This window comes from Dreissena polymorpha, chromosome 2 (assembly GCF_020536995.1).
Source record: "Dreissena polymorpha isolate Duluth1 chromosome 2, UMN_Dpol_1.0, whole genome shotgun sequence".
Classification (NCBI taxonomy): Eukaryota; Metazoa; Mollusca; class Bivalvia; order Myida; family Dreissenidae; genus Dreissena; species Dreissena polymorpha.
In genome coordinates, this window is record NC_068356.1 from 104,706,965 (window position 1) to 104,721,811 (window position 14,847).

At 35.3% G+C, this 14,847-nt stretch overlaps 2 protein-coding genes across 12 annotated transcripts in view; one reads left to right on the plus strand and one right to left on the minus strand.

Moving 5' to 3' along the window:
• The window catches only part of LOC127868355 (vacuolar protein sorting-associated protein 29), a 198,177-nt gene extending 197,374 nt beyond the window's left edge, over positions 1-803 (minus strand). Inside the window, exon 1 of one of the 2 annotated variants that reach the window (XM_052410059.1) lies at positions 656-774. In XM_052410059.1, coding sequence (XP_052266019.1) covers positions 656-658 — 3 coding nt within the window. In that variant the 5' untranslated portion in view covers positions 659-774. Of the gene's footprint in view, positions 1-655 lie in introns of both variants that reach the window. The other variant, XM_052410060.1, reaches the window with a different exon arrangement.
• LOC127868350 (ketohexokinase-like) overlaps positions 1-5,277 on the plus strand; it is a 192,927-nt gene extending 187,650 nt beyond the window's left edge. For 2 of the 10 annotated variants that reach the window (XM_052410042.1, XM_052410047.1), the window contains exons 2-8: positions 2,007-2,118; positions 3,096-3,212; positions 3,445-3,585; positions 3,713-3,785; positions 4,006-4,132; positions 4,646-4,766; positions 4,899-5,277. In XM_052410042.1, coding sequence (XP_052266002.1) covers positions 2,021-2,118; positions 3,096-3,212; positions 3,445-3,585; positions 3,713-3,785; positions 4,006-4,132; positions 4,646-4,766; positions 4,899-5,175 — 954 coding nt within the window. In that variant the 5' untranslated portion in view covers positions 2,007-2,020 and the 3' untranslated portion in view covers positions 5,176-5,277. Of the gene's footprint in view, positions 1-754; positions 962-1,962; positions 2,119-2,862; positions 2,934-3,095; positions 3,213-3,444; positions 3,586-3,712; positions 3,786-4,005; positions 4,133-4,645; positions 4,767-4,898 lie in introns of those variants that run through there. The other 8 variants (XM_052410044.1, XM_052410048.1, XM_052410045.1 and 5 more) reach the window with 8 other exon arrangements.
• The last annotated feature ends 9,570 nt before the right edge of the window (positions 5,278-14,847 follow it).

Below are 14,847 nucleotides of genomic sequence, written 5' to 3' on the forward strand. Positions count from 1 at the left end.
AGAGCATATTACATCATTGGAGTATTCATTAATAATTTGGTAAATTCTAACTTTAGCCTTGAAACTTTTCTGAAAATAGCTTATGGAATTCCAAATTCTGCCATAATTTTACTACCGGAAACGAGGTCCTGCAATATAAGAATCATATCCGGATTTTCCAAATTATTATCGGAAAAATCCGAGGACCGACAGTATTTCGGAAAGACTGATACTACCATTCTTTGCCAACCATTTGGAAGAATCTTAATTTTGCAATTGCATGATACTTGTTAAATTGTCTATATTAAGTAACATTTTAATGTAAGGACATGAACCTTTTTGGTCAGAACAAATGAAATTTTAGGGCACTAATCCAACCGACCGAGTCAAAGCCCTGGTAATAAAATGTGTTTTTTTATTCCAAGTTTGTTGATCAGTTCCGATCAGTTTTGTGTAGCACATTATGTGAACAGACCTCAGCATACCCATTCAACTAAAACTGTAAGCATATGAGATCATGTGAAAAGACACACCCCCAACTTCTTCACAGAAGTCAAATAAATAAGATCTTGCAATGCTTAATCATGAAATGACAAAAATAAATACGCAGTGGATCGTATTGTTTTCATATTGTTTTTAGTTATAATGCTAAGATTCTAAAGAAAACATGTAATACCATTTTCACTAACAAATATCGTTTTCGCTTCCGTTATTTTTGCGGTGTGCAATATAAGATTTATTCATTAAACTGGCAAATTATCTGGCTGCAGTTACTTCCCATGTTTTATGTTTTGCCATAAGTAGTTTAAACGTCCCTAAGACCTATAGAAATCACAGAGACGTAGATAACATGTTACTTAAATAGTTAAGTGTTCAGTGTTGTTAAGTGTTTGTGTTTCGTACGTGGTGGCATACCAAATCTTATTTGGGTTGGTTTCATTGAAGCTCAAGTTAATATCACTTATATCTTAGTGAAAACCAGGTATGTGTATAAGACACATACCTGGTGAAAACCTATGTATTTAAATATTTTAAGTGAAAAGATTAAAAAACATATATGTTTAATTCGTCAATACATATAGTTTAATGTGTATGCTTGGACATAACAACAAAAACTGCTTAAAAATCGGCATTGTTCTGCCAAAATACTGGCGAGACCAAGCCCTGTTTCATATACACCGTTTCTCATAATATCGGCTATTCTGATTAGTTGCTTAGGTTAGTTACTATGCGCATATGTTCTTTTTTTCTATACATATTTTCTAAATCGAAAACAAAAGTTAAAAGCTCATTAATGTTTCTTTTAATTGTTTTGTTTTATCACAAATAAGCGAATTATACAACATTTGATAAAACAACTAATGAATCAAAAACAAACTACATTCCATCACAATTATAATCGTAATACATGTATATCGGCCTGGAATAAACATGACCTGCTTTCAAATGGAAACCGGAAATCATTAGACAGATCGTTGTAATAGTCATTTATAAACAGCAAATAAATAAAAACTTCTAAAAATGGAAATTTATTTACTGTCCAGCACTTCTTGAGGGGGTTTCGTCGAAGGCATGATAAAATGAGGTGGGACGATACTATGAGAATAAGAGAAACTGTTATTGTTATATGTCAGTCATACTTTATGATACATTTTTAATAAAGGTTTTTGATTTTCAAAGTTTGTTTTCCTTCTTCACCAAACATCATTCATTTCTGAAATCTAAAGCTTTAACTATTGGTGGGAATTTCACACCAATGATTACAGCTTAAGACTTTAGAAATGTGCTGATTTACTTGTTGTATTCCATAAATTTATATCACAAAATAAGGTTTTATGCAGTAAAATTCACATTGATAAGCGCCAAATTCAAAACTAAAACAAAATTAGGGAGGGAAGACCCTCCACGGTTGTCTAGATAATATCACACACACAATGTGATTTTCGAATAACTATACTAAATGTAAACAATGCTTGCATGTAGCGACCATTCAAATATTTAATACACGTTTTATCTGCATATATCAGTAATACTTAACAACATGAATGAGGGCGAGGGTCGTGTTTTGTGTGTTGGATTGTGCGTTTTGGACATTGTGAATGTCTGTGAGAGTTATCCAGAAGAAGATTCGAAACAAAGGTATATTTTTTAATCTTTATATTGAGACTAAAGAATAAAACAGAATGTTAAACTAATGCTTCCTGATACTGAAGATGTGTTGAAAAATGATAATTTTATATTTTTTGCAAACCTTTCATATTGTCTGTTATATCAGACACCAGTTGTATGTCAGCCACAAGACCAGTACTACGGCAGTCACACTGTCTGATTATCTGGCAGCTTCATCTAGTAATACATCAAATAATTTTGGCATACCTTCTCTAACCCCTGGGGCACGCTCTTATTTACTTATGTTGGTTAGCTAACATAAACAACATATTCTAAATTGTTCATTGAACACTTTCTGTGAAGTAAAGAAAAGATTTCTTCTCCTTCTTCTTCCTTAACACCACTTTTTCTAAATAGAAGATTTTGTGCCGGCGCTTATTAATTAAGCGGTGAACAATGTGCAAAGGTGCTCATTTGGGTGTTAATTTAAAATTATTTACGGTCTACATGAGTTAGGGTTTTGAAATGGAAACTTCTACTGTAGCTACCTCGTGTATATTGAGAGGAAGTGAATTTCATGTGATAAAGGTTCTCGGGTAGAATGAGAATTTACAAGAGCCTTTTGAGGTGTGTATATGTATAAAGCAATGGATACAGCTGAGTCTGGATCGGGGGTTGACAGGAACAAGAAGGTTATCAGGAAGAGTGATGGCAACTACATGGTGAATAATTTTATGCAGGTACCTTGTCTGACATGGCTGCCTCCAGGCCAACAGTCTGGGTTCTATTTGTTAAGAAGTCAGATATCCAGAAGAAAGAATTTGAATGTCTTACAAAGAATTCAAGTTTGTATAATAGTCGACATGCGTCTATAACTTAAGCTAATGTTTTAATTGCCGCTTCGATGGTATGGTATTTTTTGTTGAAACAATATGCATGTTCCGATGGTAAATATGTGTTTTGTTTAACTTTAAAATGCAATATAATGCAAAGCTTATTTTTCGCAGGTCTGTGGAATACTACTGGCAGCGAGGCGGTAATGCTTCGAACAGCGCATCTGTACTTGCAATGCTCGGCGCTGACGTTGAGTTTCTTGGAACTCTGGAGCAGGGCCAAGAATACGGGTTTGCAACCATGGTTTTGACAAATCTGATTTTATTTTATTTCATAAATGGGAAAAATGTCATTACATAAATAACTCGAATATTTTGCATGTAAACATTTTCACTAAATACCCAGAATATCTCAATTTTATTGAACATGGTGTACCGATATACCTGGCAAACATATTGCATTTTGTTTTAGTTACACGTACATGTAGTTGCATGTTTTACAACCAAAAACAATTTGTTGCAGATTTTTGCGGTCCGATTTTCTTGAATGTGGTGTACACATCGATAATTGTCCTGTGCACGTGGAGGGGCAATATCGCTGTCCAGTTTCAACAACCATCATCAACCGACAGAATGGCTCCAGAACAATCATTGCTGCTTTAAAGTATCCCAACACGCACTATAAATAATTGCATGACTGTATTAACGAAATTAAGGTGAATTGTTAACGGTTCCATTAAATTTACTTTAACTTGATATAATACATATCGATATCACTGTTTCCTTTTTAGCAATATATCCGAGTTGCAAATAGACGATTTCATGAAAGTAGACCTGAAAAGATACAAATGGATTCATTTCGAGGTACAAATATACACTTATTATTCATTTCGAGGTTCATTTAAAGAATGAAAAAAAACATTAAAACGAAAAATGGATTTTGAAACAAGGACATCACAAATTGAACTACTGCATCAACATTCAAAAGAAAAGCATACCACGTGACGCTTTGTATTTTCACATTTGAATGCTATTGCACTTTTGTGTTAAAATTGTATAAATGTTTCTTGGTTTGTTGTGAAAGGGCCGTCCAGGAGTCGACAGGATGTACGAACTGTTGAATGCTGTTCATACATTCAACGAGAGTTGTTCGATGGAAAAGAAAATTGTCATTTCGTTGGAACTTGAAAAGATCAAACGCCCTGAATTATGCAAGTTCTTCATTTTTTCATCAGCTCACTTGAGCCAAATATTCTCACGATAAAAGCTATTGTGTGTCAAAAAACTTTGTTTCCAGGTCAAATCTTAGAAAACCCGTATTTTATTACTCTAGAAGCCACATACATGACTCAATCTTGATAACACTTGGTACAAATGTTTATCTTGACAATGTTTAGACCAGCTTCAAATCCGGGATATGAAGGTCCAAAAATTTGTTCTCCATGTCACATGTTCGTAACCACACGCCACATTTGATGAAACTTGTTCAGAATGTTTATCTTGACAGTATCTACCGGGATATCCTTTTTTAATCATGGTCAATGTGGATAAACAAAACGTGTTGACCGGGTAAAGTCTTCATAAATTGGTGAACCTTGAACTCATATATGCGCTTTAGAGTCATCGTTGCTCTGTTTTAAAATGTATGATCTTGTCAATGGTCGTACATGTGTCAATTGCCGAGCAAACTTTTTGTAGATAAATGTTATTCCTTATTGCTTCAGTGTCGTTGAGCGGTCTGGCAGATTACGTGTTTATCAGCAAGGAGTTTGCAATGAGTCTTGGTTACTTCACTAAAGAAGACGCCGTTGAAAACCTGATATCGCATTGTCGGAAGGGGTATATGTGCGTTGTACATGTATTTTCTTCACGCATACAAAAATAAGTCGGCAATAGGAAAATGTCAGTATTTCACCCAAAATCTTGGTTGTAAATATTACGATTTGTCTACAGTTATATTTAATTGTCCTGTTTTAGGGCAACCGTTATATGCGCTTGGGGTGCTGATGGTGCTGCAGCAAAGTCCGGTTCGGACAAGGTTGTCGTATCGGCCGCTTTCCCTCCTGATGAAATGGTTGACACCATGGGAGCAGGCGACACGTTTAATGCGGCAACCATTTTTGCCCTATGTAATTGCGCTGGTCTCAATGAAGCAATCGCGTTCGGGTGTAAAGTGGCCGGTGCGAAATGTGGAATAAGGGGATACAAAGAATTGAAAGGACTTAAAGGCGCCAATGTTACCGTCAATACATAATAAATGTCTTGTTACACCATTTTTACTTTTAAAATTGTATACATCGAATTATAAATAAGCAGCATATTACATGTATACATAAATAAATATTTAGCTGCTTTATTAAGAGTAAATTTTACTTTGACCACGTACGTAGTGTGTTTGAACGATATCATTTACATTAAGAAATAGCTTAATTTCGGCAGTCGTTTTAAATATCTAATCTGCTCACGAAGGAATTAAATTTAAAATCTTTATTTCCAAGGTACGGTAGTTCTTTATTTGTATATAGCAAGATAGCTTAATATGGTTTGGTTCGTTCTATGTAAGCTACCATGAACGCACAATTAAAAATACCACTCGTGCGAGCAGTGCTAGATTAAGCCCCATGACGGTCCGTAGGCAGTGTAGGGGCCCACGTCAAAGGCACCTTGTCGACCTATTATCTACAAGAACGTCAGTGCCCAGTCGATCACTCCAGTATGGTCGTGAAATCTAGTATTTCAACATATTTAAAACGAAATTACCAGCGAAAAAGTACGGTTTTCCAAAGAACAAAGGGTTGCCAGTTGGTAAGACAATATCAAGCCTTTAAAAAGGGATCTTTTCACGTTTTGGTAAATTGACGAAATTGAAATTGAAAAAAGTTGTTTCAGATTCGCAAAATTTCGTTTTAGTTATGATGTTTGTGAGGAATCAGTATTACTGAACATTTACCATGGTCTAATATAGCCATTATATGCATCTTTTGACGATTTTAAAACCTAAAAATTATAAAGCGTTGCAACGCGAAACGATTGACTAATTTGGAGAGTTCTGTTGTTGTTAAATTTTGTGACACTTCGAAGATTGCTTTTATAAGGTATAAAATACGTCACCTTTGTATACTCGGCAGAATAGCCGAGATGGTACAAGCGTATTTACTTCAGGACCTCGGCAGGACTCCAGGGGTCACTGGTTCGAAACCTGCTCCGGCAAAGTTTTTTTCCTTTTTTTAATTTTATTCTTTATTTTTTTACTGCAGCTTTTGCGATCAAATGTTTACATTTATCAATAGAAAGCATTTAATGAATAACTTCAGACCATGAAAATCTGTAAAAAGGCCTCTTTAACATGAACATAACATTGATCTGAAATAATTGGCTTTGTCATGTCATTATATTATGCAAACAAATTGTTTCGTCAAAGTCTCATGGAGCCCTAAAAGTCGCGGGGACCATAGGCAGTTGCCTACTCTGCGTAATGGATCGATCTGCGTGCGAGTATGTTGGTTAGCACGTGTACAACGTGATTGTTAATATGTACATACGTGTTAGATAATACGTGCGCACATGTTCGGCACATGTTCGATCAAATGAATTTATTGTTAAAATGTGTGTGATACAAAGGTCATTGTGATTTTATACAACTATTTGAGGGACCTGTTTAAAAGCAAGCGAGCTTTCTTACACACTTCCGGAACTCGTTTGATTAAATATTATATGAAACGATAACCCTTGTCAGATTCTATATTGATTTAAATTTCGGTATAACGATTCTAAAAATTCTAAGTATTACATACGCACATTTTATTTTTAAAATGATAGATACCACTCTATGGCATGTATTGAATTAATTACGGAGAACGAATTTAATTTCAAAATGTCGAACTTGTTTACATTATTGATAGGCAGTTTAAGTTGTGACCGACTTCCCACACCTTCAATTGAAGCATTGGAATTGATATTCTTAGAGCTTGACGCTAAAGCTGGCTAAGCTTGCTAATCAGACTATTAATTATGTGAATGAATATACCATTCGGATAATAGCACATGCTTATTTACTATAACAATGCATAACTATGTTCAATTACAGCGGGATTTTCTCCCCTACCCCCTGTCCTAAACACGCGACATTTTACACCCAAAAAATGTATGCAGATTTATTAACATGATTGCTTGTAAACATGCTGGCAATGCAGATACTTCGATAACCGATGACACGTCGATAATAGGGAAAAACCGAAGCCACGCGCGAGAGGCAAAGTCCTCTTTTTTTAGTTATATCACAAAGATTAGTTTTTTTCAACACGGCACATGGTCGAGTTGATAAATGGTGTATCATTCTTAAGGGAAGAAAACAATCACGGACGCATGGTAGATTTTTGCCCTAAAAAGAATACATTCGATCTGAAAACAGCATGAACTGGATGAACAGTAAACATTTAAACAAAATAAAACTACTCAGAAATATTGCACACAATTGTTTGATATACCAGCTTGTAGAGTAATCACTGTGCCTCAAACATTGAAATGTTGATAGTATTCGATGAAATATAAACGAAGATATAGCATGCTTTAGTATGTGGCATTCATGCGGTTGCAGACTTTTTGATTCCCGATAAATGACACTTCGGATAACAGTGACTTTCAACAAATCGGGCACAATAACAAATGGCGTTCTTGCTTTCAAAAATCACATTACTTTTTATTTTTATTATTAATATTACAATTGCACTTTTAAATAAGATAAACACGTGTTGTTTTGTTGAGGTTCAGAGAGATGAAAACACAACGGAACATGTGGATCAACACGATCGTGTTTAATTTTACTTATAGCAGGGCTCTTAATAACGGGAGCGAAGGGGTCTTTAAGCATGTTAAGAAACAAATACACCTTTGCAAATCCTATGTCGTTGGTGCTCATAGAATCGCATCCTCAAGACGACACTAATGCGTAGCCACAAAATTAATAATAGAAGGTAAAGCTCCCTCTATCGTAAGCTATGCTTATAGGGAGCACTTACTTTAAAGCAATAATAACGTTAGCTCGAAGTGCAATTCACTTGATCCTCAATCATTGTATTGCTTGAGCTTAAAGAATTTCGGACCTGCATCGCCGCTGATATTTAGCAGTTTAAGCGGAGGAATGTTTTATGACATTGACATGCTATCTAAAATATATGTTAATTGCCTTAGTACCTTCATTAGGACACAATTATACATGCTTTCGATAAACCGTTTCGCTACAAACAATGTTAGTTGAAATTGTTAAAGCTCGTGCACTGCGAAGATCCGGCGGTTTGTTGACTCGAAAACTTGTTTTCAATTAACATGACTGAACCTTTTTGTATGCCAACCCTTTTACAGGTTGAGTGTTAGGTCATTTTGCTAAATTCAATAACATCCTAACAAAACCGCTGAAATGTACTTATATAGATTCATAGTGCGTAATAGAGATTCTGAATATTTTTAATGTTATTGTGTGTGTATATATATATATATATATATATATATATATATATATATATATATATATATATATATATATATATATATATATATATATATATATATATATATATATATATATATACAAACAAAAACGCTGTAATAATTTTTTGCCGAAGCTTTCGACCTCACGGTCTTCATCAGCGACCATTTTTTATTTTCAGATGTTTTATTATGAACGGAAATGACGTCGTGTATTTCCGGCGTCAACGTTGTTTACGCGCCCTTTTATTAACGTTTATTCTTGAACGTTGATGCCATATGGTCGGTATGTCCTTAGTTTTGACTTCCACAATTGCTCCATGGTTTTGCGGTACTCGTCCGAACCGCTGAGTTTTTCGAGTCCCATTATTTGGAAATCATCCATGGAATGTCCGTCGGTGTAGAAATGTTCAGCTACCGGGTCACTGTGCTGTGTGCGAATACGTGACAGATTCAATAGATGTCGCTGGTACAGAGTTCCGCCGGTCTCTCCTACATACACGAACCTGCGACAGCGACGACAGTTGACCGCATACACAACATTGGATGATTTGCAATCAACATTGTTTCTGACGCTGTACTTCCTGCCGCTGGGATCTGTTAAATATTCCGCCTTCATCATGTACGGGAAAATGGCGCATCTCTGCGCCCCACAGGGCCCGCTCATATTGGGTTTTCGGAAGAAACAAATCCATGGATGATTTCCAAATAATGGGACTCGAAAAACTCAGTGGTTCGGACGAGTACCGCAAAACCATGGAGCAATTGTGGAAGTCAAAACTAAGGACATACCAACCATATGGCATCAACGTTCAAGAATAAACGTTAATAAAAGGGCGCGTAAACAACGTTGACGCCGGAAATACACGACGTCATTTCCGTTCATAATAAAACATCTGAAAATAAAAAATGGCCACTGATGAAGACCTTGAGGTCGAAAGCTTCGGCAAAAAATAATTACAGCGTTTTTGTTTAAATACAACAAGGCTAATAGAGACTATGTCATATATATGTATATATGTATGTTTTTATATTTACAATAAATATAATAAATGAAATTAATGTCTATCACTCAGAGACGGCACTGGGTCGCTTCTGTGGAATTGATAGAGACTATAATAGTGCGTTACATTAATAAAGAGAATGGTTGCGTTGTCTTGATACAAACATTCACGTCCGTCGTTTTATGCGTTCTTTAAGCGGTTTACAACAATACGAAAGAAACAGATTTATCGTGCTTAATTTGATAAATATACTATTCTAGGGATAAATGCTTTGTGATATATTAGTTCACTTTGTTTCATGTTCTCAATCGTATATATTATAAGGACATTAGAATTATATATAATTTATTTAAAAAATAGAAAACCTCACTGAGGGCCCTATATGGCAGAATAGTGACTAGCCATGCAGCCCCAAATAGTATATAAACCGAAGCCGAAGGCTGAGGGCCATATACTATTTGGGGCTGCCTGACTGGTCACTTTACTGCCATTCGGCTTCGATCCATATACTATTTGGGGCTGCCTGGCTGGTCACTATTCTGCCAATGGACATGAAGTGAGGTTTCCTATTTCTTATATTATACCGAACATTTGTGTGCAGATAAATGTGAATAGAAATAAAAATAAAAAACACAATATTATTTTTGTATTGCCAAATATGTACTCCGCTTGTACGTTTCACCTTTATCATTCCGTAATTCTGAGTAAAAGTTTCGCAACTGACAGTTAAACTTGTTAATCTCAAAATCTTCAAAATGTCGTGTTCACCCTCGTCCTTGAGGTACTGACGAAACGTTGACACCGCATATTATGTCGCTTGTTTGGTTTTTAACAAATCTTTATCGGAGACGATTAATTATTTTCTTCCTCTGTTTAACAAGCAAATCTGTCACCACCAGACGACATTTTTGTAAACAAAGGAAACAGTACTCAGAAAAACAGAAAATATTTGCGTTGTAAAACTTGCACAAATGTTACAAATAACTAACATTTTAGTGGCACTTTTAGATGCGCGCGCATATAGTCAGCGGGCACTGAACTGTATAGCGCCCGCTGACTAGATGCGCGCGCATCTTTACCGGGCACTATTCAAAATAACGGACCGTGTAGATTTTATATACGCAATAAAGAAACAGATTTATGCGATGTATAATATATGTAAATATGAAAATATTAACTTCGCTATTAAGCTCTACATGAACTATTACAATTTCCCATAGAACAGCAAGTATGTTTTACATCTTGTTAGGTTGGCATGTATACTGATTGATGTCTGTAATATGCATATGCTGATTCGTGCGTGTTGTGAATGAATGTCTTAAAATTAATTACCTATCAGAAATTATAAGCTGCCACTACCAGTCTAAATATAACTTTATTATGTATATCCACTTGAGAATGAATTGTACGTCCCAGAATTCATAAACTATCATTTGATATAAATCATGTTTATTATAAGTAAAAAAGGTACCCTTTACAGAAATCTAAGGCCTCTGGCTACCTATAGCGGCAACCTAGCTGCAACCTAGCGGCTACTCTGCCAGTCATGATCAATGTTCCTATGAAGTTTCATGATCCTAGGCGTTAGCATTCTTGAGATATCATCCGGAAACCATTTTACTGTTTAGAGTCACTGTGACCTTGACCTTTGACCTTGTGACCTGAAAATCAATAAGGGTCATTTGCCAGTCATGATCAATGTACCTATGAAGTTTCATGATCCTAGGCGTAAGCACTCTTGAGTTATCACACGGAAACCATTTTACTATTTCGAGTCACTGTGACCTTGGCCTTTGACCTAGTGACCTAAAAATCAATAGGGGTCATCTCCCAATCATGATCAATATACCTATGAATTTCATGATCAATACACAATTGATTATTCTGCCACTAGAATGGTTAAAAACTGATTTAAAAGCACTTAAAAGTATGTATTTCTGATGTGTCCAAATCAGAAAAAAATTAAAACTGCGATCCTGAATGAAACGTCTGAAGTGGTTTAATCCTGGTCTAATGTTTGCTAGCACTATAACAATGTCAACAGCTGTTTCACGAACACGACCCGCTCCTTTACACCGACTCTCTGCAGACTCGACTTGTCAACAATCCCGTTGGGCGCCATTTGTAACTCTACGTGTTTTCCAAACAACGACGACAGTTTAGGTTTTAACAGGGGTTCTTTAATGTTGAGTAACATCAGTATGATCAACTCCAAAACAATCTGTGTGATGGATAGCCTTTATAGGTATCTGAAATAAACACAATTAATATACTAATACATAATATAAATCACATAAACTCTGAAATAAGAGAATACATATTAATCACATTTACAATACTAAATGCACAATAGTTTCAAATTTCAAGTGACATTCTAGTTGTAAACGTTTATAATTCACCTAACAAAGCATCAAAAAGTAATACAAACATATAAAACAAGGTAAGACATACATAATGGCATTGCATGAACATTGTTCACATACAATACATTAGCTAAAGAAACTTCAGCGTACAGTTTATATAGTATTGACATACCTGTACGCTGAAGCCATCCCCGTATAGAAAGTCAACTAGAGTCGTTACATATTGATGTCACGCTATGAATCAAAGAAAGCTCATTTTCTTGGATTCATTTCTACATATATTGGTGAATGAATATAAATTACTGTACCGGGGAATATTTTAAGGTTCAAATGTTTCGAATGCATCTTACAATAGATAAAAATAACTCTCATAAGTCTGAAATTCACAATTTTGACACCATTGTTACTTTATCACGTGACGAGTTTTCATTTGGATACTTTCGGATCGACCTTTACTTTTTTTGCTGAAATTGTAAACATTACTTTCTTTTTCTGAAATCTATTATTTGTGATTAACAACTTACGTCTGGTGGATTATAAGACTGATTTCAGTGTGAATCAGGTAGTTTTAAATATTATTTACTTCGAGTTTATATTTACACTACAATTTATTTACAAAACAAGCCAGAATAATCTAAAATACCGGGAAATGTCATTCTGAATTTGAAAACACTTGATGGTACTAAAAATAGAAATAATGTCATTTGGCCGTGAAATCTTGGGTGATTCGCATTTCAAGAAAGTCTGTCACATCCTGTTTTTCTCGATATGTATGAGCAGAATTGATAAATTTAAAATTTAAATTGTTTAAGAGGAATTGTGTGAAAGAATATATCAGTTAACTGTGAAAAATGTCAATCTTTCCAATCAAGTGGTTGATTTGGACCAATAACTGCATTTAAAAGCTGTTTTGGACCGGTCTTAATTAACTGTCAACTTTTCGGGAATTTCTGGCTGACTTTCCTAATGGGGTTGGTCCATAACTATAATGTCGCGCCAGTCAAAAATCATAAAAAGCGACATTTAAAGTTATGGTAGCCAGAACTAACAATACATAATACATTACCGATTTAGGGAATCGAACATCTCTTCCTTCAATCCTCTCACACATCTACATGTGCGGCTGCTATAAATTAATTACATGCAAACATTAGTTAGTGCCATTTAGTTCAACTGGTTTAAAAATAAAGATAACAAGTAAGAACCATTGAGCCGCTAATTCTGCAGTCGCGAAAACATGTTATCTAAATTAGAAACGCGTGAAATCATTCCAGAAATACAAAACAATGTGAATGCAGTTCACTACAAACATCAATAGACAAAGAACTACAATGTATACCTTATAATCAACGCATCTTATTTCAAACCAATGTCATGAGTACAAGATTGGCGCTGAAAAATGTGGATAAGAAATTGTGTATTCCTCCTAATATAGACCCCCTCTCATAGCCAAATACCAGGTTTTCCTTTTCAATATTGAGTGCATTCCCAGATGGCAAGGTGTGGACCCCAGTTGTGAAGTATTTCAGGGAATATTGTTGTGAAACAGAAATGTCACATGGCTTGAATATCAAAGATGGCCGTCCCCGAATTGCTAAGAATTGTCAAATCATACTGATGGAATGAAAAACATTATATAATCACGACAAATAAATAAAATAAAGTAATGGTAGAATTGTCTAATCATACTGATCAAATGAAAAACATTATATAATCATGACAAACAATAAAAAAGTAATGGTAGAATGCCCCAGACACCTAGCAATAGAAATGACCAAGTCAAATCCCACGAACATAGCTATAGCATTGTTGATGAAAATAAATGCTCTCTGTGTGACTATTATCTCGAAGAGAAACAAGCTAGTATGCAATGTGAACTTTGTGACAGTTGGTTTTGCTTGATATGTGCTGAAGTAACACAAACTTTTTATGATGAGCGTAATAAAGATAACCAAGGTGATAACTGTATCTGGTATTGTAATGGATGTAAAAAGGATTACCTGGTGTGCGAAAAGTGCTGAATGTTGTGAGTGCCATGAATTGTCTCAGGATGAAATAAATAGCCGCCTTGAAATAATTGAGAGAAAGATTGAAGAGGTGGGCGCAAATTCTGAGTTAAGTATGGATTTTAAAGTTGATCAAGCCTTGTATGATCAGAGAGAACGTGATGAAAGAAAAACAACATTATAATGTACAATATACCTGAATCAAATGCTCAGACAAACGAAGACAAGCAAACTGAAGATGACGTGAAAATCAGACAGGTATGTGAATTTGTTCAAAATCAAGAAAATTGTCAACCAACAAAGATTAAACAAACCAAGAGACTGGGTGAAATACAAAGAGGTCCAAAGGCCAGACCTAGACCAATGAAAGTAGTCCTTGAAAGAGAATTGGAAAAAGTTAAATTCTTACGAAATGGTGAAAAACTGAAAAATAGTGAATATTAGGTACATGTTACACCTGATTACACAAGAAGACAAAGGGAATTGAATAATAAAATGAAAAATGAGGTAGCAAAAAGGCGAGAACAGGATCCTACGTTCACTTATCGTAAGTTAAAGGATGAACTGTATGGAAGAAGTAGAATTGTTGGAAATTCGAATGATATGGAAGGTTCAGAAAATGGGTCAAATGAAATCCTATTGCAAAGTAGACAACCTAGAGCCAATGGTCCCAATACAAAGATCCCCATTCCTACTTAATATGAATCTCAACAGGGTGCAAAAAGAGAAACGCGTCAAAGTTATGCAGTGTCTAGTCTAAAAAATTCTTGTCAAGGTGGAGCTTGCGGTGTCTGACCCCCTTTTGGTGGAGGGCATTCTAGTCAAGGTGGCGCTCGCAGTGCTGGACACCCTTTGGGAGGAGGGCACGGTCCAATGAGGGACCGTCGTTAAAATATGACTCTAAAACAGTTAATAGTTCTTGTTTTGCAGTTAAAAAAGTTGTTCCAGTTTTGAACATGTAAATACGTTAAGTGAAAGTTCGGATAGTTCATGGGGTGTTAAATTGTTTGAAATCCAAAAACATGTTGAAATTGAAAATCTTAATTTAGCTTTGAACGATGATGCAAGT